Below are 26,677 nucleotides of genomic sequence, written 5' to 3'. Positions count from 1 at the left end.
TGAGGTTTCTTAGCATGTATGTTTATAGACATTACACATGCACATAATTGATAAAATCAGGGGTGATTCACAGTAGGTTTCTATGTATTAGGATACACAACTCATGAATCTATGACTTTGTCATACACATAATCTCATAAATTACAGTAAATTCATGAGTAACTGATAAACAAATGGCCATAAACTAGTAGTAAGTCTTCAGAGGCTTTATTGTTGTTAAGAAGCACAGAAAGTTCTAAGGCCACAGCCCTGGAGTCTGTGGGTTGAGTGCTTGCGCCCACTAGTCACGAGTGTAAAAAGTAGCCAAAGGGCCAACAAAACGGCTCAGCAGGTAAGTGTGCTTGCAGTGCAACCCTGGTAACCCAAGTCTGATCCCAGATTCCACCTTGGAAGGATATACCAACCCCTCACAGTTCTCCTGTCATTGCTATATGCACCATAGAACGTACATACTTAGACACGTGTGCATACATTCCTCTACACACCCTGAAGATTTCATGGAGGACTAGACTCACATCATCCTATACCCCATGCTACTGTCCACCTGTGCTGCCAAGTACCTTATAGAAATGCCGTACAAGGTGGACGCTCTCTTCTCTTGCACCCTGTTGAGAAAGAAGGAAGGTGTGAGGGAAGCAGATCTGAGGGGAAATGGTGGGGGACTCAATTAAGCAGAGGAATAAATTATTGAATACATCTGTTATCTCTCCAATTTAATAAAACACAAAATTATTTCACCAGAGAGTGTATATGTATATGGAAGTGGATCAGAACAGATTCACCCAAGGGTCAACCCTCAGTTGTTCTGTCGCACCTCTGCATTTCCTGCATTTTCTAAAAATCATAGAGGGGAACAGAAAAAAAAAAGTGATGAAAGATACTGAGAACCTACATGCATGCATGCATGTGTGCGCACGCATGCACGCATACATACACACAGTAGATAGATGTTTCTTCATGTATAAAAGCTTTGCCACACAAAAGGAACATTTTAAAACTTTCAGGTCTGATCCAGAAGCAAATTATTCCAAAAGAAGCCACTCAATGCAAGAATGTGGGGCTCTCCAATGGTCTGCATGGGGGGTGGGAGGCACCTCCGGACACGTGGCTACAATAGTGGGCTACACGGGGTTCACAGGTGTCGCAGAACAGGCCGTACCAGCAGCCTCCCCCTAACTGACCTCTTTAGCTGAGGGACAGCACAGAAGCGGTAGGCATGGTCTCACCTCCAGACAGGCCAGGTGCACATCCTTGATGACACAGCCAGAGCTGGTCAGTACTTGCTGCTTCAGGAGCAGGCAGCTCAGCTCCAGTGTGGCCAACCGGATCCTGCCATCTGCAGAGCACAGCAGGGTCAGTTCAGAGCCCACCCAAACAGAAGGCTTTTCTCCTTCTTTGAGGTTAATCATCACCTGACAGACAGTCTTGCCTGAGTCTCTCATGTAGGTTGGGGATGGGGAAGCGATGCATGACTTCCCATTAAGTTTCAAGTCAACACTCCCTGTTAAGCCTTTTAGCCCATAACTGTCCTGAAGTCCCCATATCACGTCAGCAAGGGGGGGGGGGTGGGAGAGTGCGGGAGGCTGTACTGCAGCTGTGCCTGTCCAGGCGTTTCCCTCTTCCAGGTCTGGTACAGAACCAGCAGCCCACTGTGGGTCATGTGACTTAGTAGACTTGGGCATCTTCTCCCGGTCAAGTGTCATTCAGCACTTCTCATCCCACCCCTACCCTAAACTTCCCCTCTCAGGGGCTGGCCTTCCTTTTCCCTGCCCCCAGCTCAATCCCTACATAACTCAGCCACTTTGGCTACACTAGTGTCTTAGCCCAGGCTACCTCTGTTGGCTGGCAGCTCTTCTCTTGCTCTCTCCCCATCTTTCCTCTCATGTGGAGTTTAGTCAGCCTGCCCTCTTCCCTCTGTGCCCTCTTTCTCTCCACAGTACAGAGCTCCCGCCCTAAGAGATGTCCTCCTCCTTTTATTCCATTCTTTTCAGTCACCACCTAGGCATGTGAGCTCTAGGTACCCGCACCCCTGTTCACAGGGATCAGGTGACAACAGGCAAAGAGGCCAGTGAGGCTGAATTCTACAGTGTCCCAGAAACGCTGGGCACAGACTCTCCTTGTGCTGGGGTGTGGCAAGAACAGGAACCACTGTGGGCTTGAGTGGCCGGGTGTGATAACCAGCACTAGCCACCTCCCCACCTTGCTGGCACTGTCAGGGTTTGGAAGGGGTCCAGAAAAGGCTCCAAACTCTCCCTCCCACGTGGCTGAGCACACGGGGTGCCTGTAGAGATTTCCTCCTGGGGGTGCTTACATAACCCCAGACTCCAGGCCTAGGGGCTGGCTAATACAGCATGAAGCTCATCACAATTTGGTCACAGTTAACAGAAGCCCAACCCAGCCTCGCTGAAACTGTAAAAGTGGAAACTGATAGACAAGCAAACACAAAAGCAATGGTTGGCATAAAATCTGTTAGGGTAATAGGGAGGTGGGGTGCACTGCCTTTAGGCACAGCTGAAGCCAATTTCTTAATGTTTTGGGGACTCTATGCTACTTTCTGGGTTGGAAATGTAGCTTCTTGCTACTGGAAACCATCTCTTTCATTCTAGGGAAGACACCCATTGCCCGACATAAGGCTAACTACTGTTAAGCAAACTGTCCCATGGGTCTTTGCATTTTATTTCTAAGGAAAGGTGGAGGTGTAGAAGCAGGAGTGAGCAAAGTCTTGTCCCTGGGGCCCAAGCAGGGAGGGACACTTCCTAGACACCAGCCCTTTTGCTAATGCCCTGCAGGTGAGGTTGAAATGAACAGAAAATTTTATGCTTATAAATGACAAAGCTATATATATGCAAAGCAGGTCTTGCTTAGTAAGATAAAAGCCTAGGGAAGGTTGGTCCTGCTCACTTCTGCAGCCCTAACCCCATCCACTCCAGACCTTGCATCCCCGCTCCACTCTGAGGTCTATGTGCCTGTCCAGAACAGTTTTACACCCTCTGCTGGGGTGCCAGCAGATTCCTGCCAAAGACCACAGCACAGTTCCCTCACTGCCCTGACCCACGAGGCTTCCACTGTGTCCCCCAAAAGCTTGCTCCTGGTCCCAACCCCAGAAAAAGGTTCGGCCTCCTTTAAATGAAGTTCTCAGCAACTGACCCCAGTGAGTACCCAATGTCCTGAGTTACACACACACCTTGCATCTCTTTTCTCCTGGCTCAGGGTGCTGGGCTGTCTCTCTTCTTTGCCAACTCTAGGCATAAGCAGTGTCTCCAGGTCTCCGTCAGTGATACCCCTCTCTTCATCTAGGCCTTTACAGAGCATGCATGTAGGTCCCCAGTGCTGACCTTGCCCTGACCTCTTCTCTGAACACAAGACCCCCATCTCCACAGTCTACAGCTTTGGAGACTTTGAAGGCCATGAGCTGTGGCTCTTGGCTGGTATATAGGATACAATCAGAAAATATCTACCCTGTGAATAACTGCTCTGACACCTGCTGCTAACTCCGAGGCCTGACTGGCCTTTCCAGGCTCCTCTCCCACTTGCTAGCATAGCCACATACTCGCCACTTGACCGACTCCAGGTGACCTGGTCCAGGCTTACCACACTAGGCTGCTCTGACCATACTTCTCCTCCCTGGGCTAGCAGCCAGCCAGATTACCTCCCATGCATTCACTCATTTTTAGTAATCTTTCTCTTGCCTCTGCAAAGGACTTGCCATGGAAGTGTTCATATTCCAGGCCAGGTAACTCAGCGGGCCTGTGCAGCCTGAGATGTTTAGATCTCAGGCCAAGGACATTCTTAAGTCATTTAGCTCAAAATGTCTCCAGTCATTGTCACATATCTCCTGGAGTTTAAAAAAAAAATCACCCAGCTGGGAAAACCCCTCCTCCCCCAGCTCCATTTCTCTGCCATCACAGCCTTAGTAGCTGGCTACAGATAGGTGCTGGGTCAACTACTGCAGACACTAGGCACAAGAGTGTAACCTCACCCACGCCTTCAAACCTGCTGCCCTCGCTTAGATTCTCAGCCTAGTTTATTCCCACAGTATGGCCTTCGACTTCCCAGACAGGAGGGTCCCACACACGACAAAAGCAGCGAAAGAAAGGCTGGTGTAGAGAAAAGGTAAGGACATCCCCAGAGAAGTCCTGCTTCCAACAGAAGGCAGAGCTGGGGGCAAAGGAAAGGCTGAGAAGTGGCCAGCTTCTCCCAAAGAGCAGATCTGGAGCTTGGGGCTCACGGTGCCTGTCTAGGGATCTGTTCCCTCTAACTCCCCAAGATAGGGTACCTGCTTGGGCAGCGTTGTTCATGATCCTGATGAGCCTCTCAGCCAGCAGATGGTTGTAGGTGGTCTTCTCAGCTGCACTTGGCACTGGGAGCTGGATGCGTTCTAGTTTTTCAGGATCCATGCCTGGAATGAGAAGAATGAGGGCATGGCAAAGCTGCTCAGCTGGTGTCTTCCTTCTGGAGACTCTTTGGAGGGGGAGCCCTCAACTCCAGCCGCCATATTCCTTCCCTGTGAAGTCAGGCCTGGCCACTGCCTTGGTACAGCTTCTGTCTGTGTACACTGAACATGCATAGACATATTAGAATATATCTTTGCTGAGGGAGAGGAGATGGCTCTGCTGGCCAAGTGCTTACTGTATAAGCATCAGGGCCTGAGTTCAGTTGCTAGAAGCCATGCACAGTATGTGGCACAGACAATAATTCTAGTGCTGGGGAGATCCTGGCCCAGTGATTGAGCTCCAGGTCAGCGAGAGACCGCGTCACGAAATACAAGGGGATGGTGCCTAAGGAACAACCAAGGTTGGCTTCTAGTCTACAAACACATGCACACACATATTCCTAGACACGAATACATGCATGCGTGCACACACATACCCCCCATTTATTTTCTATTGCTATTTGTGAATGGGACATTAACTTGGTGTGAAAATTAACAGTAACTATGAAAATCAGATGGAACAGTGTTCTCACATTCTAGCCACTTACTGTTGACTAAACTCACTGTGGCCCAAGGCCTACTCTGTCTCTATTAGAAACAAGGGCTGGTAGCCACTTAGCAGTGCTGAGGATGGCCCAGGTGCCAATGATGGCACCTCTGACAGATGAGGCAGAAGTAGAAAAGCAGTAGCTCTCCCCACAGAGCAAGTCACTGCCCTTCTCTGCCCAGGCTGTGTGTCATGTCAGGGCAGCCACACATTGGGCACTTTCCCCCCTGCAGATACAGACCCAGGCCAACAGAGATGAGACATACGAGGCCCCAACAAGCTTAGCCTTAAGCTCTCACTGGTGACCACAACGAGCTGCAGGCTGGCGGCAGGTTCTAAGCTGAGCGGGGCAGGTGCCAGGCCTGCTCCTGCGAGTGCACCAGCAAGGAGAGGCTGAATCCAGCCCTTTGGCCTGGGCAGGTGGACAAAGGAGCTGGGATGGCAGGATGTCCCCAGTCTTGTGACAATGATCCCAGCCAAAGGCAGGACTCTGCTAGCTCCAGTCCTCTCAACTGACACGGTACTTGAGAAATACTTGGAGAAATAAACACAGTGCTTAACCTAAGCATGGAGCCCCCTGTGGATTGTTTACACCTAAAGCACGGCTTTTCCTGTTATTCTAGTTGGGGGAGGTGAGACACTTCTCAGAACTCTTGAAATATGGTCCCTTGAGTACCAGGTGCTGCTTCATGGAGAACCTTGACAGAACAGTGGGGGTGGCACTGCTGGGTTCCTGAGGAAACCCTGCGTAGTGTACAGCACTGATGCCAGGAAGCAGTGTTCTTCTTTGTGGAAATGACTTGGGGAGAAAGGAATGGCCTGAGGGCTGGTGGTGTGGCTTTGAAGCTCACCTGGTGGATTCTGCATCTTTTTTTTTTAAACCAAGCCTTGACTTTTATTACTTAAAAGGTTGCGTATTTATTTTGCCTTCTGACTCTGTGTTTGCGCCTTCATCATTTTCACAATGATTTTCTGCTCCTCAATAAGGAAAACCCGCTTGATACTTTCACAGACACACTTGGCACCCATGAGACCACCATAGGCTCTACTGACATGCCTCTTAGATGTCTCAGACAATCTTATAAGGACTGTAGACCTCATAGCATGGACCCCTCGAAATCTATCTGGGCACACACCACATACGGATTTAAGTGTTTTCCCAACCTTCTTGGTATACAGGTAAACAATCCTGTTGCCACAGCTGGGCATGGTGACGGGTGTGGTGGCGCACGCCTCTAATCCCAGCACTCGGGAGGCAGAGGCAGGTGGATCACTGTGAGTTCAAGGCCAGCCTGGTTTACAAAATGAGTCCAGGACAGCCAAAGCTACATAGAGAGACCCTGTCTCGAAAAACCAAAACCAACCAACAAACAAGCAAACAAAATCCTGTTGCCAGCCTAGTTTTGTTAGAGGCTGTATTGTAGGCGAGCATATGGCAGGGTGTCAAACGCGGGGCCATTCTGAGTAGCCTCTAAGCACCATCCCTGGAAGAGGGATTCTGCACCTTAATGCTAAATGTCTGAACTTGGAAGAACTCTGGCTTATGTGGAAAAAATGGCAACCCAATCTTTTTGGTCTTTACTTTCCCGAGGTGTCAGTCTTGTCCCCACATCTCTCCTTCCTTCCATCTTGAATGGTGGGACATAGAGGACAGGACTGCTGCTCTGTGGCTCTGGGCAAAATCTGGCCATTCTTCCTCCCTAGCACACCTGCACTTATGATAAACCATCAGCTTCTCCAATTTACAGAGGGCAGTGACAGGTCCAGAGGTGGATCCCGTAGGTATGAGGCTCATGCGTAATTCAGATGCTGATTTCTGTACCCCATATCTGGTTGCAATCATTGTTCTGAGAGTCTCCTGTCTCAATGTTGTGTAAACTGCTCCCCATTTGTCCCCTGGTATGACAATAAAGCAGCTTACAGCCACTGCTAAGCAGGGGAGAGAATAGGGCTGGACTTCCAGAGGAGGAGAAGTTAGAAGTAGTAAGGGATTCAGCGATGGAGAGGTCCAGAGAGACCAGGAGAAGAAGCGGAAGCAGGAAAGCTACAAAGTGCAAGCATCGCTAGGATGCACTCAGAGGAAGCCAAATTAGCTTGGAGGGTTAAGAATAGATTAGTAACTGCTCAGTTCTTGTGCCGTGGAGCTTATTATTAAGCAAATATAACAGAGTCTTGATTATTTGTGTGACAGCCAGTTTAAGAGAGAACTAAGAGAAACAAACATAGTTTTATAAAAATAACTTTAACAGATTCCCCCTAAAATATAGGAAAGTTGGAGACAGGGCTTGAGTTTTCATAGTGAGGCCCTTTATTTCTTTCCTAGGATTGCTCTACTTTCCTTAGACTTTCTAAAAAAATTTGTGGCAAAATGTTCTGGAGACAGGAGAAAAAATCCCTTGAGGTCATGTTCTTTCTTGGCCCTCTGCCAGGGAAGGGTCTCAGAGCCACACTGTAAGTCAAACCCCTTGCCTCTGGTGAAGATTTCAAGGTTCAGAGTGACTCTGTACTTTCTCATGGGGCCATCTTTAGGTGACTCCAAAGGTAGCTGAGATCCAGTTAGGGAGGGGTAGTGGCACCACCCACATGGGAAGTCCACTATAAAAGCTGCATTTAAAGAGTGTACATTTGGCAACAATCACCACCTCTAAAACCTCCTGGTGCCCTTGGGCTGGCTGTCTCACTGGCTGCAGAGGGTGAGGCAGGAGTAATTTTGTCTTGATGCTGCAACCCTTAGAGTTCTGGTCTGGGCCCTGATTTTAATAACTACCCTTCCTGGGAAGGTAGTCCCTGGGTATCAGTCACTGCTGTCTCTTACTGTGTGATAGATGAGGATCTGCAGTTACACCCTGGCTAATACACTTCTCTTTGGTGTGTGTGGCAAAAGGGAGGCTGCAGGAGACCCAAAGGAGATATGTTCTGGTGACACTCTTGAAGGCGGCCACTCCATGTTTCTGAGGGTGGAGTCTGAGGCACAGCTGGGGAGGGCTGAGGTGTGGACCCTCGACAGGTTGGAGGGAAGGCAGTGGGGTGGAAAGATGTAGCTGACTTCACTGTGCTCCAGCTAGCTTTGGGCAGCTCTATCTCCCAGGCCACTCAAGGTAAGCTCTCTGCTTGCTCGTCCAAGCTCTGGGTACATTGCACAGGTCCTAAGAAGACACAGCAGACTCTGAGCTATACCCTGGCAACACTAAAACCTCACTTAAGATCTTGGTTCTTGGCGGACTGGAAAGATGGCTCAGGGGTTAAGAGCGCTAGCTGCTCTTCCAGAGGTCCTGAGTTCAATTCCCAGCAACCACATGGTCACTCACAACCATCTGTAATGGAGTCTGATTCCTTCTGGTGTGTATGAAAACAGAGCACTCATATACATAAAATCAATCAATCTTTTTTTTTTTTTTTTTTAAAGATCTTGGTTCTTTCAACTAAGTTCCTTCTGAGTCAGGTGTCCTGCTGCCTCTCTTGCAGCCTCTAAGGCTTCCTCTGCTCCCCTGAGCCCCTCGGCTTGTACCCCAATTCTCAAGGTGTATGCAGCAATACGAAATACCACACATTGCCAGCACCCTGAAAGCAGCTAGAACTTAGCAATCAAGTGTTTCTCAAGAGGGTCACATCATGCGTCAAGACCCGACTCCAAGCAGCCAATCAAAAGCATAAGTTCTATAGGGAAAGACAAGGTTATTTTCTGGAGGAAGGGTACAGTCCTGATGCAAAGACTCTTCCTAGTGCCTGCAATGCCCTGGCTCCACCCCCCGGCACAGGAAAGATAAATGAATAGAAGAATAAAAGTCTTCATAAAATGAGCTCAAAGAAGAAGCCCACCTAAGGTTGCAGAGGAAGGAACAGCCGAAAGCCAACTCCATCCTCTGCCTCGCTGCCCTACAGGACAAGGTCTCTGCTTGGCAGTTCCTTCCTCTACCCGCCCAAAGCATGTGTGCCATGCTACTTAGCAGTGTTCCCAATACAATGCCACTGGATTAGAACTTAATAGAGTTAAACTTTTTTATGTTTGAAAAAAGTCTCACGTGTAGCCTTGGACTGTCCTACAACTCTCTATGTAGCTCAGGCAGGCCTCGCTCCACCTTCCTGGGCATGGTGGGGATTACAGATATGTCCACCACATCTGCTGAATTAACTCATGTCTGATTTAAATTACATTTATTTCTAGTGCACAGGTGTGGCGGTCAGAGAGCTGACTACTCTCCCTGCGCTATGTGGGTCTTGGAGCTCAAACACGGGTTGCCGAACTTGGCAGCAAGTACCGTTACTTGCTGAGTCACCTCATCACATCTTAATTAATTAATTAATTATAATCAGCTCAGACCCACTACAAACAAAATAAACCAAGACCAAGCCAATGCCCACCCCCGCCACAAAACAAAACAAAACAGAACAAGCAAAGAAACAAAAAGGTGCTCCAACAGGACAACTGAACAGGAAAACGTTACCATAGAAGCAGCTGTGGGAAACACGGCATGGACAGTTCAAGGCCTGGGCTCAGGCTTGTTCTCTGAGGCGAGCAGTGCCTCACCACTACCAGTACTCTTTGGAAGCCAGTGTGGAGAAGCATTTCATTTTTCTTTTCTTTTTTTTTTTAAAACTACCCAAGTGAAAGAAACTACTCCCTGACAGCACTGAAGGAATAAGGTCCATGATGGTCTACATTCACAGTCCACTTGACTAGATTTGGAATTACACAGGAGACAAAGCTATAGATATGTCTGGGAGGGTGAGGTTAACAGCAGAGGGACACCCACCTGGGACTCTCACTGCTTGCTGAGAACACCACATGACTAGTGTTTCACGCTCCAGCCACAGTGGACTGGACCAGTACCCTTCTGAACCAGTACCCAAAGCCAATCCTTCCCTTTCCGTCTCTCAGTGCCACACATGACAGGGACAGGTATGTAAAATGCAAGGTGACACGTAGGTGTGACCCACCCATGCACCATGGATTTCAGTCACAGAAAGGCAGGCTCTGTGGTAAACAAACTGCAGCTTCTTTGCCAGTCATTTTCCTGTCTGAAATAAGCCTCTGGAATAACATTTTGCCCTATTTGCTTAAGTCCAAAGCGCCTTGAGACACTTTCCAAAGAAACACTAATATGCAGTCCACAGCCCACCGAGGTCTGTCTCCCAGCAGGCCATGTGAACCTTCAGTCCTTTCCTGCCAATGGTCAGGCTGGGGTGGGGGATAGAGGGAGTCCATACAGGTGCACAGATGTGTCACCCCAATTCACTAATTCAAGGGACACCGAGGAGAAAGCCAAGGCATGGCTCCACACTATAGCTGGTGCCTAAGCTTCCATCCTGACTGTGATGTATAGATTCTTCCTTCTTAGCTGCGGTGCACACTCAGGCCAAGGGTGGAAGTCACTCAGCAAAGAGTAAGCAGATGAGACCTGACCGAAGACAAGACAGGAGCAGGCGAAGATATGCACTCAGTTTTCTGTTTCTTGTGACCAGCAGGTTTTGCCTGGCTGTAGTCTCGGAGGCACTGCCAGTGTTGGCAAACTTTTGATCAACTATTCTGAGAGCTAAGCAGATTGTTAGGTCAGCTTCCAATGAATTTCCTGTTCTGAGCTTATGACAGCTGAGATCTGTGTGGTGTTTGCAGCTCTCATCCCCAGAACCTCGTCACCCACTCTCCAGCTTTCCTGTACCTCTTGGTGGTGTTCCAGGAACTTCTCAGCAAAACAAAACAAATCTCAAAGCCCAAGTGCCTCCTGGGTAAACAGTGGGCACCAGGGAGGAGAGTGGGTGAACTGCAGAGGCCTGGGAATACAGAGCTGCTCAGCACATGCATTCCTCAGACTTGACCGAAGGCGAAGACTGGGCTTTTGTTACAGATACTAACCAGAATTGATTAGTGGCCTGGCTGAATCATGGCACCGCCTCCCTTCATCAGGCAACCCTTCCCGCTGTGGGCTGCTCGCTTCGGCGCAGTATCTCACCTATTAAGATTTACTGGAAGGCCTGAGCTCACATTTGGTTCCTATTAACAAGGCTTTTAGGCTGAAATTGTCTTATAAGGGGAAAAAAATCAACTAAGAGAAGATCTTATCTGGGGCCTGCTTCAGGGGAAAGGATATAGAAAAGAGAGTCTGGAATCAAATGTAACTAACTAGAAAGCTGGCCAACCAAGCAGTTACCATTTAAATCCACCAAAGGCAGGCCCTGTGCCCACTGGTCAGACTGGCATACCCAGTGGGGCAGCCTGGCCCCTCCACCAGCAGCTTCCCTAAGGAGCTGGTTTCTTGGTGTCGAACTTAATTTTCATATTCTTTAGTTTGCCTGTTTAAATGGCCCAATGTCACTAGTTCTGAACACTACAGAGCCTCAGGAGTCAGGGATTCGGTCATCACCAGATCGCTCCCATCCACATCTAAAGGAGGCCCCGTCCCCAGCCTGAGCCTCTGCTATCTTCCTGACTGACCATTAGTGCAAGGTACTTGAGCCAGTCGTGCGGGTCACCACTGACCCACCACCTTGCTGGACCCGCACCTTTCACATTCACTCGGATGTCCAGCCCATCCACAGCTCTGACTGCCGAGCCTGGCACAGATCTTCCAGCTCCATTTCGGCAGCCCACATTATCTCCCCTGCTTCCTAATGAGCCACTCAGCCTCTCCAGAGCAGCTTATGCCCCACTCCAAATAATCTGCTCTCCATCTAGCAGCTGGAGTTTCCTCTGGAAACTTGCATCAAAGAATATTCTCTTCCTTTCTTTTTCCCTTTGTTTTTAAATTATTTATTTGATATGTATGTGTGTTTTGCCTGCACACGTCTGTGCACCACATGCATAGTTAACAGCTGGGTGTGAGCCTCCATGTGGGTGCTGGGAATCCAGCCTGGCTCCTCTGGAAGAGCAGTCAGTGCTCTTAACTGACAAGCCACCCCTCCGGCCTCCCTGAGGGCATTTCCCTACTTTGGAGTTCTCTAGGGGTTTCTACTCCACTCGGGATAAATCTGAAATCTCTTTGCAAGCCCCCTGGCCTACCGCCTGCTCCCAGAGCATGTGTAACTTCTTTCCTGCAGGCCCGTTGCCTGGAGCAGCCTGCTTCTCCCTTGGAGGGCTAAGTCAGTGGCACTCTTCTGACTGTTCTGAGCTGTCTTGGCCTAGGCCTTCCCCGAGGTTTCTGGCTAGTCCCTGGCTCTAGCTCCACCACTCCTTGCTCTACCCTCTCATTTCTGTCTTCCCTTCCCCACCATCTTGATTTCTCTTCTTGTTCACTTGGATGAGACTGGTCAGACTCCTGGTTCACTCAGCAGTGCCTTGCGTGGGGCACGGCTAGCTTTCACCGATCCTCATACTGCCTGTGTCTCCCACGGCTTATGCTTTCTGGCTGGACTGCTAGGAGCCATGCTGAGGGATGCAGAGTAGGTATGAGACTTCCTACCTCAACTGCAGTTCTACAGCACCATGGCTCACAAGAACACAACGTGGGGTTACTGTGCTTCCTCCTAGGATGCCTCTAGCCTGCTGGCCTCTTGAAGCGTCTGACTTGATGCATGCTGCTTTCCCATCCTAGTGTAATGTGACCACTGACAGATTTGTTCCAGGCTTTGTGCACGCTGTGGCTCTGTGCTTTGCCAGCTTTCATTTTAAGTGCTTATTCCTTGAACCCACCTTAGCTATCTTATTCCTAGGTATTTCCCCAAGAGAAAAGGAAACACATGCCCACACAGACTTGAATGCAAACATGCAAACACTCAAAGAAGCTTTGACTGGAATACAGAAACCTGGAAACAAGAGAAAGCATAAGCAGATGGACAGACAAATTAGGGCACATTCATATGATGGCATACTATTCAACAAATAGTGAGAAATGAACAGACATGGTGTGGTGGTTTAAATGAAATGGCCCCCGTAGGCTCATAGGAGGGGCACTACTAGGAGGTCTTGTTAGAATAGGTGTGGCCTTGCTGGAAGAAATGTGTCACTGAGGGGTGAGGGTTAAGGATTAAGATGTTCAAACCAGACCCAGTGTGGCTCTCTTTTCCTGCTGCCTGCTGATCCAGATGTAGAACTCTCTCTAGCATTGTGTCTGACTGTGTGCCACCACGTTTCCTTCCAATATGGTAACAGACTAAACCTCTGAACTGTAAGCCAGCCCCAATTAAATGTTTTCCTTTGTAAGAGTTGCTGTGGTCATGGTGTCTCTTCATAGCAATGAAAACCCTAAGACAAATGGCAATATGAATCTCAAAATAATTAAGCAGATTGAGAAGAGCCATATAAAAAGAATATATACCATATGATTCTGTTATATAGAATTCTAGAAAATGCAATATATATATTTATATAGTATCAGGGAGTGGGCAGGTGGCTGTTGCTCAGGGAGTAGGGTATGAGAGGCAAGGAAAAATATGAAGAAATTTGGGGGTGATGGCTATGTGCACTGTCATGATTTTTTGCCTCAATCTATGAGGTTGTGTACTTTAATAAGCACACTTTATTATGCACTGAATATACTTCAGTAAATCTGATGGCGGCCCATAGCAATCCTAGCCATTGGGAGGCTGAGGCAAGAAGATCACAAGTTCAAATTCTTGCCTATATAGCAAGACTCTGTTGCCCACTTTAAAAAATTACATCTTAATAAAAGAGTTAAGGAAAAAAGCAATGTGCTATGTATTTTAGTCTATACAGGTGAATTTATTCTCCTAACTCAAGCAACATAGAAAACAAGACCAAATATATATAACAAATGCTCAGCTGACTTTGCAAAGAACAACAGGCTGCGTGGCGCACAGTTTAAATGAAAGGACAACTTCTTTGAAAGATGCGAATCACTGAAACCCACTCAAAAGAAAGAGGCACTTTAACATCCCCAGACTCAGTGCTAAAGCCTTCCTTCAGCTGGGTGTGCTTGAACACCCCTGTGAGGTGAATGCAGGGGGATTGCAAATCTGAAGCCAGCCAGGGCTACATAATTGGTCTCAAAACTTAAAAAAAAAAAAATTCCTCATAGAAAATACCTTGTTCACTGGAATCCGGGGCATCTCTGGGATGAGCTAGAAATCTAGTGCAATGGAAACTCCCAGGAATCTATGAGGGTGACCCTAGCTAAGACTCCTAGCGATGAGGGACACGGAGCCTGAACTGGCTATTTCCTGTAACCAGGCAAGACTTCAAGTGGAGGGATTGGGACAACAACCCACCAACCCAGCCACAAAACTTTCAAACTACAATTTGTCCTTCCTGCCAGATGTACTAGGGTAAAAGTGGTGTGGAAATTGTGGGAGTGGCCAACCAACAACTGGTCCAGCTTGAGACCCATTCCACAAGATGGAACTCATCCCTGACACTACCAGGCCCCAGAGGATGGAGAGTGTAGAGACCTACAATAAAACCAAACAAGACTAGAAGAAGAAAAAAAAGAAAAAGATAATGAAGTGATTCCTAATGATATTCTGTCATACTTATAGATTGGTATCTACTCCAATTATCATCAGAGAGGCTTCGCCCAAGAAGTGATGGAAACAGACACAGAGACCCACAGCCAAACATTAGGTAGAGCTCAGGGATCATGTGGAAGAAGGGGAGGAAGGGCTGTAGAAGCCACAGCAGTCAAGGACACAAGCAAACCTGCACAGTCAGCTAAGGCACATCCCTAGGGGCTCACAGAGACTGAGCTGCCCACCAGGGAACCTGCATGGGACTGACTTAGGCCCTCTGTACATGTGTAACAATTGGTTGTTACACCTTGGTTTTCTTGAGGGACTCTTAACAGTGGGAGCAGGGGCTGCCTCTGACTCTGTCTTTGGGACCTCCTCCTCCTCCTGGGGTGCCCCACCCAGTCTTAATAGGCCAGGAGATGCCTAGTCTTACTGCAACTTGATATGCCATGGCTGGTTGATAACCATGGGAGGACTGCTCTTTTCTGAAGGGAAAAGTGGATGGGGGTTGGGGAGGAAGAGGGGAGGGGAGGAGGGACTGGGGAGAGAAGAGGGGAGGTGAGGAGGGAGGGGAAGAGAAGAGGGGAAGTGAGGAAGGACTGGGGAGAGAAGAGGGAGGGGAAACGGCAGTAGGGATGTAAAAATTAATTAATGAAAAAAGAAAATATCTTGTCTAGATGGCTTTACTGGTTCAAAGAACATTTAAAGAAGAAACGATGCTAGTTTTGTTTTATTTGTTCGTTTGTTTGTTTGTTTGTGTTTTTCTTCTTTTTTCTGGTTTTTCAAGACAGTAGTTCTGTAGTTCTGGCTGTCCTGGAACTCACTCTGTAGACCAGGCTGGCCTCGAACACAGATATCTGCCTGCATCTGTCTCCTAAGTGCTTGGTTTAAACGTGTGCACTACCTTAAAATAATGTCATTTTTTTTTTCAAAATCTTCCAAGAAACCAAGGAGGATGAATTACCTCCCAGTTTGCCCTCTGAGGTACATAACTGCCGTCCATCCAGATTAAGAGAACTGCACAAAGTTATAGATCATTATCACTCATGAATACAGACACAAAACTCCTTAACAGCGGGGCCTGCAGATCTAGCTCAGTTGGTAGAGTATTAATCTAATTCAGACGAGGCTGGGCACTGCCTAAACTAGGAGTGGTGGTGCACACCTGTAATCTTCGCACTTCAGCTATCTTAGGAGAATGAGAAGTTCAGGTCATCAAGCACTGTGTCAATCCCTGACGGCAAGAGAAGGGCAGGCCCAGAGGCAGGCCACAGGCCACACACCGATGGCTACAGCGCAGCTGGTTGTCCTCCTAACTGTGGGAGCGCGCACAGCTTCCTTAGAGGGCATGGGAGAAACTGCTGCAGAAGGTACCTGGGAGACGAAGGCTGGGGACGAAGCAGAGGGGAGGCATCTGCCACTAGATGTTCTTGTGCTGCCAACTGATTTAATTCTCAAGACTAATGGTTTAAGAATCAATAAACATTCGGTTCTGCTTTAATGACTCTAACTATCACTTCTATCTAGTCCGACAAGCTTAACATAAACCTCCTGGAATGTTGTTTGACGTTGTGTGTCGATCTGTGCCAACTCAGTTCTTGTGAATATTCCTGAGGGAAGTCTCCAAACTTGGCTGTGGGGAGCCAGATGGGCAGCATCAGAAGCAGCTTCCAGCCCTGGGTGCTGAGGGAGGACCGGTGCAGGCCAGTGAGCTGTCAGTGCCACTGGAACTGTGGCCTGGCCACACGGCCTGAACAAGGGAGGCTGGAGAACCTCTCTTCAGAAACGAAACCTATGCTTCCACCCAGGCCTATTTTAGCACCGAACCCACACCAAGAGCATCACCATCACGTATTATAAATAGCAAAACCAAGGTTCCAATTTGACTGGTTTTGTCTCTAATGTCAGGAAAGTGGTCGTGGGTTAGGTTAGTTGTAAAGCACTGAGGGGTCTGTAGAAAGCCACAGTGGGAAGCTGGCCTCACTGGGCTAGACGGCCACACTTGAATTTTCCCCCACTGAGTCACCAGTGCCTGTGGCTTCAGTCTGCAGAAAACACCTGAGAAATTGTAATGAGGCTGAAGAAGAACATGTAGGCAGCCCCAGAGGCCAGAAGGGAAGTTCCTTCCCAAAGTGCCCTCCCTCCCCTGCATCAGTCAAGAGGAAGGGTGCTGCAGAGCACACGCTGTGTCCCAGGCACGAGGCAGGGAAGGATCATGCCTACCTTTGTTATGAGACATGGCGTACAGGAGGCAGAGCACGAAGAGAGCGTGATAATCATCATCAGGGCTGTCCAGGGCATGGTACACCATATCCAGGAAGGGTCTGGGAAAGAGGAGAGGTCTGTAAGCCCCAACACAGTGTACATTTTCCCTCTCACAGGCCTGGACTCTAAGGCCACTAGTTTGTGGTGAATGTGGTATGGTGTCTGGTCCAGAGTCAGGCATTAGGAACACATTTGTAGGAGTGAGAGATGGGCTCTGACCTTGGAAAGCTGCTGTGTGGGGAGGGGTGACCAAGGAACAGACCACTTAGTCACTTGATGTCATTCAGAGTCTCTCTCAGACTCTGGAGAGGATAGGTACAAAGTCCCTGCCCTTTTGCACTCCCACGCCAGCTGGCAGACACAGCACAGGTATACATCATTACTTTAAAAGAAAGATGGAAAGAAGAAGAAGAAAACAGGACGATATAATAGAGCAATACTACTAGGCAAGGCACAGACAGCAACATGGATAAGTTTAAAGGCACAGCTATGGATTAAAATGCTGGTCTGGTTCTTCTTGCTCCAAATCCTCTGGTGAGTTCCTTAACTGCCCCGCCTCCCCAACTGCACAGAAGCATTTCAGCCCAGGAGGTTGACTGGAGGGCCTCAGCACTTGCATTTGATTACTATATTTAATATTTCAAGGACACTCCGTGATTTCATTTGGCAGTGTCCTGGCTTAGCTATTTCTTGTGCCAGTATTCCTTGACTAGAAGAACTGATAGTAAGGTCTCTCACCTTCCGTGCTCTGTGGGTAAGATATAAAGAGTGGCCATAACTGGGAAAACCCATATCCCAAATGCTGCCCTTCCCAAGGTAGGGTCTAGCCTGACAGACTCTTCAATAATAGACAGCAGAGTAGGCACAGGGCAGGCCTGGGGGGGCACGAGGCTCTAGTCACATCTGAGGCTGCCCACTGTGCGGCAGGCTGAGGTCAAGAAAGCCAAGGCTCCAGACAGTGATCCAGGATGTATTTCCTACCTGGCAGGGATTAACAACATGGACCATATGAGGATTGCGAATAGGCCTATTCAAAGGAGACCATTTGCTGCATCGTGAATATTTTGGGCCTTTGATGAGCGGTGCTGGAGAGGGAGTGGAGGGGAAGTGCTCTGCCACGGAGTTACACTCCTAGATCCTCATTTTCAGTCCCCAACTCCATAATGCATCAACACAAAATATTAAGCTGAGAAATGAAAATAAAGTAAAAATGTATTTTCCATGTTTCAAATAAACATGGGACATACAAAAATTAAAGGGAAGATCTTAAAGAGGACAGTGTCATTCAGTTTCTATTTCCTGGTGCCTATAACGGTGCTCCTCCAATCAGATAAGTCCAAAGCTCTGTTATGTGTAGATTTGTGTTCTGTGAGCATCTGGCAGTAACTCTGCTAAATGTGAGAGCAGGATAAAGTGCAAAACATTTTGTGTAAACCAGCTGCTTGCAATGTGGATTATATTTGCACTTGGGAATAGTACAAATAACCAAGCACAATAACTAAGGGAGGCTTTTATGTGTGAGATGAAATATTATGAAGTCACTAAGCATCTGTTTACTAACAGGAGAACGATGTGAAAAAGATGCTAGGGTTTGATACTAGATAGCAAAAAGGTGAAATAAAACAAGACAGGTATGAGCTAGGGAAGAGGGCGGAAGTCCCAGAAAAGTGGTACTGAAGAGGCTGGAAAAAGATAATTAAAATAGGAACCTCTGGGATCATTGGCTTGTATTCTTCTTTGCACCTGTGAAGAGTTTTCGGTTTTCTGATGTGTATAATTTCCTTATCTTTTGAAGGTTGCTGGGGAGGGCCTGTGGTGCACAGTCTTTAGTGGCAGTATTCAGGAGGCAAAGGCAGGTAGAACTCTGTGGGTTCCAGGCCAGCTGGAGAGAACTACTTACCAAGATAGTCTCAAAACAAAACTTTTTTTGGGGGGGAGGATTTTGTGTCTAACTTGGCCCTGAGTATACGCAAGAAAAATCACAGTAGCTCCAGTCCTCACTATGGTGGGTGATGTCAAGATTAAGGGATGCTCTGGAGAATAAATGGTCATCCTCCCTCACCCTCAGTGCTGGGAAGTGGGTGCTAGGGATGCTGGCTCAGCCTCGGCAACACACAGATAACAGGCCTGTAGGCAGCCCAGCTTCAGGCACCTGAGTCAGCTTCTGCTAATTAGAAAGCTATGTGGTCACAGTTACCAGTTAGTCATCCAAGGTTAAAAAGAATCCAATAAACCCTAAGAAAACCCCTCTGCTCCCTAAACTGCAGGAAAAAAGAAGTCATTAAGTCCAATAATCAAACAAAACATCTTGGTCGTCATCTCACTTTCACAAAGCTATGAGCGTTACTGTTTCAGGATCACAACTGGATCCTAAAGATCTGAACACACCACCACAGGGTCACGAAAAAGGAACAGCTAGTGGTCTGTGAGCACAGAGACTTCATTTGCTTAAGTGTCCTCTACTGTTTGTCATTTGTGGTTTTTCCAATTATTCACATTCCAACTAATGCTGGGTCATGCCTCTAACCCATCTCTTCTGTGCTTACAATGACCTCCTTCATTTTCAGAGCTCAGGGATCACACCTTTCGTTAAGCAAAATTGTAATAGGTTACAACTGACAACCCAGACCATGTGTTAGCCAATGTTTTTTTGTTTTGTTTTTATGGTTGTTTTTTTTTTTTTCCTAACCGAACCGAAAACCTACTCTCACATTAATCCTGTTAGACAACCAAACCCTTGTCAAACAAAGAAGAAAACAGGGTAAGGTACCAGCTTAGCAGCAGGATATTGCCCTACTTGATGCAGGGCTTGGGCTCCATCCTCAGCACCATCCACCCTTCCACCAACCAACAAGATATGGAGAAAAAAGCCTGAAAATAAGTGTGCTTCAGTGCTTTAAAGTGGGTTAACAAATGAGTTATGTATGTGGATGGAGTGCATTCCTGGCTACATCTTGAGGCTTTGAGAAGGCAGTGTGCCACAGGAAGCTCAAGAGCCCATGTCACTGTGCCTGTACTAGCACTTACAGATTAAGGCTGCTGCTGAGGTGTATGTGGCGTGGCTGCCTAACAGGAGAGGAAACAACCTTAAAATGAAGGTGCCCTCTAGCAGCTTACTACAGACTGTGGGAGCAACCCTATGCTGCGGCTCATGAGCTTCAGTAAGACTGTGGAAAATATGCAGGGCCAGGGTCAAGATCAGCTTTATAAGCCATTTCTGAGGTGAGTGTCAGGGCAATGGGCAATATTAGGAGGCAGCACTGAATCACACTGAGTATGTGCCAAATGCCTCACAGGTATGGGCAAGCATGGCAATCAAGGATTGAGATGGGAATTCCAATGCCTGACTTGTGAGACAGTCCTCCTGGGAATGGCCTACATCCTTTAGACCAGCCTAGCTATCACCAGAATTCCACAGTGGTAATGTCCTATCCTGGCCACATTCTCAAAGCATAAAGGATATGAGGATGAGTCAAAGGCCAGTTCTTCCTTCATGCAGCCCATCAGCTCCAGTTCAGTGGCTGGAGGCTGAAGCACAAGGAACAAAGGGGAGCAGAACAGCCATCTGGTGGGCAGGTGTTTACCCTTTCTCAAGGCTGAGTGGGTGTCTAGGAGTTCCCACAATGCCCAGCTGCTCACCTGCTCCACTGTGCACTCTCTGAGCCTGTGGCAGCGCTCTTCTCCTCGTCTGTGGTGTTCTGCTCCCGCACTGAGGTCCCAGCAGCGGCCAGCTCTGACAGCTTGCCACGTTCCATGATCACCATCTCAATCTCTGGAAGCCAATATGGAGATAGGTGAGCCCAGCTGGCATCAGTAACAGAGACTCAGAAGCCTCCTCAAGTTCTAGATCACGCATGTGTAAAGTGCCCCAGACATCAAGCGAGTCTCAACAGTGAGGGTGGACACCAGCAGCGTGTGGGCAGAAACCATGTAGGCGACACCTCTGTCCATCCATCTGAGCAACCCCAAGACATCAGCCCTGACCTGGACAAACGCACAAGGGAGCCATTCATTTTATTTCTTGACACTTGACTCCACTGTTAGCACATTTCCTTCCCAAAGGGCTGGAGGCAGCTCAGGAGACAGAAATGCGGCTAGCGAGTCCTTACCTAATTCACTGGACTGCTCTGAAGTGCTCTACACTTTAGAAACAACTCTGGCAGGCAGAGGCCATACTCCTCCTTCCCTGGCAACCTCTGGACGGCAGAGGCAAGTTAGGAACCTCACTTTGTTTTTCCAGCTGTGGAAGAGCAACTTACAGCAACCAACTTAAAGGTGCGGTGTATGTTTTTATTTTCACAAACATTAAGGACCACGGAACAGAAACACCTGGAGTCAAGAGTGATGCTAGGCTTCCTGGTGTCTCCACCAAGGGTCCTTGTCATGTGAGAGGGCTTTCTCGGCAGGTGCTGATCGTCCCCTATGCTGGGGACCCTTCCCCTAAGGTCTTTGCTGGCCCAGGCAGTCTCTTAGATGGCCCCCAGTCCCTCTCTTGTCCTCACTGTTCTCCACACAGTTCCAAGCGACAGTAAGTGGGAGGAGGGGGGAAGCTCATGTCCCGCTTGTGTTCCAAACTCCAAATGCCTTCTCCTCACATTCAGGATGAAATCTAAAGGGCGCAGACCATGGCCTGACGCCACCCATGCCTAGCTGTCTCCACCTCTGATCACACCCCATGGCCTTCTTTCTCTGCCTTGCTGGCTCCTCACTCTGGCCACGTTAGGCTTATTGCTGGCTGGCTCTCGATCAGCTCACACTTTCTCAGACATGGCTGTTACTCATTACGCCTTCTAATGCTCAGCTTAAGTGTCACCTCCTTGCAAGTGCTTTGGTCACTCTCCTCATCTGTTCTTTTCTTTAGCTCTCTTTAAGCAAGCACAATCTAAACTGTGTATTTTGTTAAGACTTCACTCCTTTCCTCAGTGCCCTTTTCTTCCCTAGGGTCTCATCAGATCAAGCCACTTTGCTTGGCTCAGAAATCTGGGCCATGACAGTTTTTCAGGATTTTCCTCCATGTTGATGAACTTAGCAGTGTGTAGGGTCTTGGCCAGAACTCCTGGACTGGAGTTTGTCTGATTTTCCCCCAATCCTTAGGCTGGACTGTGTGTTCTGAAGAGGAAGACCACAGATTGGAAGTAGCCTTCTTGGGACATCACAGCCAGCACACACACTGGCAACATGATCTTAAGACTGGATGTCAATCCTCCACTGGCCATGCTGATTCAGGTTTCTCTATGGCCAAATTACTCTTCTCCTGTGGTGAAGTGGTGTGGTGCTCTGTGGCAGGAGGTCACCACAGGAAGTGTTGCTGTTGCTGTCAGTGCAGTGCAGGGGCTCATATCTGGGGCCTTGGGCATACTAGCACAGCCCTTTGAGCTATAGCCCCCAGCCCTATTTGTATAAATTACTTAGAATTCTTCACAGCAAATGTGTCCTCTCCAACCCTCACCTTGTTTGTTTCCCTCTCCAGCATCTCTGCCCAGCAGCACTGACGTTCTGTTTTACCTGCTTACTCTTGGTTGTCCTCCACTATGGGCTTCACAAGCACAGCTGCCTCCCCAGCACCAGTGCACCTCTTGACTATGTGAATGGATCACTGCCTGGGTCCAGTACAATATGGGAAGTTTTAGCACAGACAGGAGCAGCAGTGGGTGGAGTGGTCCAGAGCCTGACAGTCTACAACTGATCTGTTCTCTCACAGGGAGATGTCTACTCACCCCCATATTCATTCCAAGGTTTGTTAGTGTGATGTGCTTGTAGCCAGCCTCTGGCATGGAGCCAACCCCACACATGTTCCCTTGGGACCAAGACCTCTGGAGGCTCACTCTGGGGAGCCTTCCACCCTCCCTATCAAACCTGAAGCCAGATGCTAGATGAAAGTCTCCCACGGGGAGGTCCCCATCACACAAGTAGGGACCAACAAGCAATCTTCAGGGAGTATGTGGACAAGAATTCCCTCTGGATTGTTTTGTATGTATCTTATAGGCATTGGCAGTCAATTATAGCTGCAGAAAAAGCCTATTCTTTAATCAATAAGGCTAAATTTAAGAAACACACAAGAGAGTCAGGTCACAGAAAGCGACTAAGTGGACAACAGAACTGCTAGTACTCAGTCATGACTGAACAGGGAGATGGCACAGCCCTGTGTTTGGCAACATTTTTTCTGTCCTTGCTGTTTTTATCAGTTCTTTTCAACACTTGGCTCCCTCCTAGTCATCTAAGGATTCCCCAGAGAGAGGTGCAAGATGATCTGCTAGATCTGTTATTCTTAAAGTATCTGTTCTTTTTGCTTTATGTTGTATTTAACTTAACATGATGATGAGAATATGTATAATTTATAATAAGTGTGTTTGTTTGGGGGAGGTACAGGCTTCTATTTTGTTTGTGTCAGTTTGTGTTTACTGATAGAGAATGTCACCAAAGACATGTGAAGACTACCAAGCTATGACACTGGCCTCCTCTTGGCTCTGGCCTCTAACCTCTGCCTGGTGATCCCAGGCCCAACTTGCGCATGCCATGAGCTCACTTCCCCTGGCAGAGCTCCACTCTGTTTGGCTGACATGGTGGGAATATTGCTCTCGGGACTCCCCAAGGTCACAGGAATAAGTTTCAGTGCCAAGTGTGAAGGACAAGCCAGCACACCACAGTGGTCCCTTTTCCAGCCTTTCATTTCCCTGGACAGCATCAGGATTCTGGAGCAGGAGAAGAGTTCAAGACAATCCAGCTCACGGCATCCTAGGCAAGTGTTCAAGTGACTCAGTAACTTTTTGCTTTTTCAATGCTGGTGTTAGAACTCAAAACCTTGTGAATGTTAGGCAAGTACTCTGCAACTGAGCCATATCCTTAGCCATAAAGATGAATGTGAAGGGACTTTCCCAGGGCATGACAACATGGTGGACAGTTGAACATAGGGCTATTCCAGGTAAAAGTGGGTAAATACCAACTGTCTGCCCATATGGTCACTCGGGAACTACAGAGCCCCTTCCTGGAATTCTGGAACCTCAGAAATAAAACACATGCAATCTGCACGTTTGTTCCCAATGTGGCCACCAAATCTGAGAAAGAACAACCCTGAAGTGCAATAGTTCTCTATGCAGCAGAAGCTAGCACAGCTTCCTGTTCCCCACCTGAGAAATGTGGCAGGAGAAGCCAGCAGCAGCTGATCCTAGCACCTAAAACCCTGGCTGTGTTACCCTGTGTGTCCAGCCGCTCACCAAACCCCACTGAGCTCTCCCTGACTGGCAACCAGTGAGCCCTATGACCCTCCTGTCAGTCCCCAACAATAAGGGCATTCAGGGTCCAAATCCAAGTCACACAAGCTATCCGCCACAGAGGGAAGGCAGCGCTTTTCAGAGAATGGCCAGCATCAGGGAAGGGCTGAAATGTGAGAGGAGCCCGGAATAAGTATTTTCTTATGTTAGAAACTGACCCCAAACCGACAAGGACTTGACACACTGCAGCCAGCATGAAGGAATTCCCTAGGGCCAACTCAGGGGCAATTTAAGCACCAGAGTAATTAAATGTAGTAATGGAATATAAACCACTGAAAACTGGAGTCCATGCTGTTAAGTGATAAATCACTGGGGGGAGGAAGGGGCCTCATTGCAGTGGAATGACAAGGCTGGCTGCAGAACATGGACACGGCTGCTGCCGCCAGAGCCACTGCACTGTAAGCATCACGGTAAACACTGGGCCAGGCGAGCATTAGCACAAATGCCCAACCCAGGGGAATTCTCAAGAGGTGCAGGAACTACAAGTATCTTCCCAGGGGCTGTGGAGAGCTTGAAAAGAGCAATTCTACAGTGGAGAAGCAAGCCAGCTCTTAATCAAGTGACCAAAACAAATACTGCTTGGGAAACAGAGCGATAACCAATGTGACATCCTGAGAAGGACACAGTGTCACCTAATCCACGTTTTAGCCAAAAAGACAAACTCTCAATCAGACAGGGGTCAAATGAGGACCGCTTTGCTAGAAGCAGACCTGCATTCCTCGCAAACGCCAGCAGTGTCATGAAGCATGCCCACCATCATCTCAATATCAACACAGGAGTCCCATGCAGGAAGACCGAGAGTTTGGAGCTGTTCTGTGCTATGCTACACTGGCAAAATTCTGCACATACCCCCCAAAGGAAGTACACGCTTAGAATGTGCAATAAAGGACATTTTTATGCCAACACACACAACAGGAACATAGCTGGGAAGAGCTTATGGACTGACGGTAATGGGGCAAGAACACCTTGCTCTTAGCAAATGCACACTGAGGTTTTGGAAGGAAAAGGGCATGAGATATGACTTATCCCTCCAACAACTGTGCAGTGTGTGTGTGTGTGTGTGTGTGTGTGTGTGTGTGTGTGTGTGTGTGTTAAGCAAGGGGGTGGGAAGGCAGGGGGGCGGAGGCAGGGAGAACTCAAATAAAAATGCTTTAAAAGTTCGAAAACAGCAAAATAGGAAAGTGAGTCAGGGGTAAATGAGTGTTCTTTATACTACTGCTTCATGACTTTTCTTAAATTTTAAATTATGCTAAGGAAAACATTTGAAAAACTACTACTATATATTCAAAACCAGTATAAATGCAAAGTCTCTGTAAAAATATACATGATGAATGAAGAGATCTATTAATGGGCATTTTCAAAGGGAACTCAGTGAGTAAGCACCTGGGAGGTCCTGAAGGCCTGGCATATGTGGTCAGCTCTGCACAGCCATTGCTCCATCTCAAAAGCAGTCCTGTCACTGAGGGCTCCATGAACGATCACACAGAAAACAAACAAACAAACAAGCAGTCTTCACCTGGGACCCTGCCTGCTGGTCTCTTAGGCCAGCTGAAGGAACAGTTCTGGCACGGCTATAACAAGACTGCGTGCATCACGCCCTCTCTCTAGAACCCTAGGCCACACACTGGGGCACTTCAAGTGCAGCAGAGCTGTAAAGCTTATTATAAGGAAAGAAAAGATCCCGGGAGGTTGCAGGTGGTAAAGACCACACAAAGGCACAGCAGGACAGTAAACATGAGTTGAGAGACAAGACAAGTGTTGCCACTGACAAGAGAAGAGTGGCAGCGGCCATCTGCAGGGAACTGCTTCCAGAAATCCCTGGACACGAAGAGAAGGTGACTGCCAAAGAAGACAGCAAAGAGGAAAAGGAAATCTGAGCCAAAGGAGGAGACGCTGAACAAGGGGAAGATGAAATGGAAAGAGCCTGATTCTGCCCAGCCTGCCAGCCATGGCGTCCCTGCAAGCCCAACAGTCACACACAGAAGCCTGTTCACAGGGTCCTTTCACTTCAGACGCCCAGCAAAAGGACAAGCACACACTTCACTAGTGCAGAAGACTACAGTGAACTTTATGTTCCTGTGATCATCGGTAAAATGAGAACATTTAGAGTCCATAGCTTAGGGGGTGGAGGTGGAGGTGGGGCAAGGAAGCCCACGTCAGGTGGGGCACCTGCCCAGGCACACAATGACCTGAGTCTATCCCAGAATCACCAGAAAACAAATGCTCAACAAAATAACCACATAAAATTCTAAGTCAGCTGGGGACTAAAGATTACTTTTAGACTTTTAGCCTAAGAACCCTTATCAAGAAATAGGGTTGTTTTTGTTTGTTTTGCTAAAAAAATTTTTTAAATTGCTACAAAAAATTTAAAAATTAAAGTATCATGTGTCTAACCTTCTCTAGCACAGTCTTTAATACAACAAAGCAACATTCAAGCCATTCGTAAATCTAAACCGTAAAGTGGTTCCATGTGCACTTTATTTACAGAATGGTATAGAATTATCTTCAGAGGCTGGGGAGATGGCTCGGCAGTGTGGGTGCCTGCCACACAAGCCTGCTGTTCAATCCTAAAGACCCATGAAGAGGTGGGAGGAAAAACCACTTCACAGTTAACCTCTAACCTCTGCATACATACTGTGTGGCACACACACCCACCCCCACCCCTCTACATACATACTGTGCGGCACACGCACCCACCCCCACCCCTCTGCATACATACTGTGTGGCACACGCACCCACCCCCACCCCTCTGCATACATACTG

General features: G+C 48.0%; 1 protein-coding gene across 9 annotated transcripts in view; it reads right to left on the bottom strand.

The window, feature by feature from the left end:
• CLEC16A (C-type lectin domain containing 16A) overlaps positions 1-26,677 on the bottom strand; it is a 189,192-nt gene that overhangs the window by 111,599 nt on the left and 50,916 nt on the right. For all 9 annotated transcript variants that reach the window (XM_084763150.1, XM_084763155.1, XM_084763153.1 and 6 more), the window contains 5 exons: positions 20,283-20,415; positions 16,602-16,702; positions 4,277-4,399; positions 1,227-1,336; positions 561-605 (listed from right to left, as the gene is read on the bottom strand). In XM_084763150.1, coding sequence (XP_084619276.1) covers positions 561-605; positions 1,227-1,336; positions 4,277-4,399; positions 16,602-16,702; positions 20,283-20,415 — 512 coding nt within the window. The remainder of the gene's footprint in view (positions 1-560; positions 606-1,226; positions 1,337-4,276; positions 4,400-16,601; positions 16,703-20,282; positions 20,416-26,677) is intronic.

This window comes from Acomys minous (assembly GCF_964271855.1).
Source record: "Acomys minous genome assembly, chromosome: 16".
Classification (NCBI taxonomy): Eukaryota; Metazoa; Chordata; class Mammalia; order Rodentia; family Muridae; genus Acomys; species Acomys minous.
The sequence above is the reverse complement of the archived record's forward strand: the minus strand, read 5'-3'. Positions and strand labels throughout refer to the sequence as shown.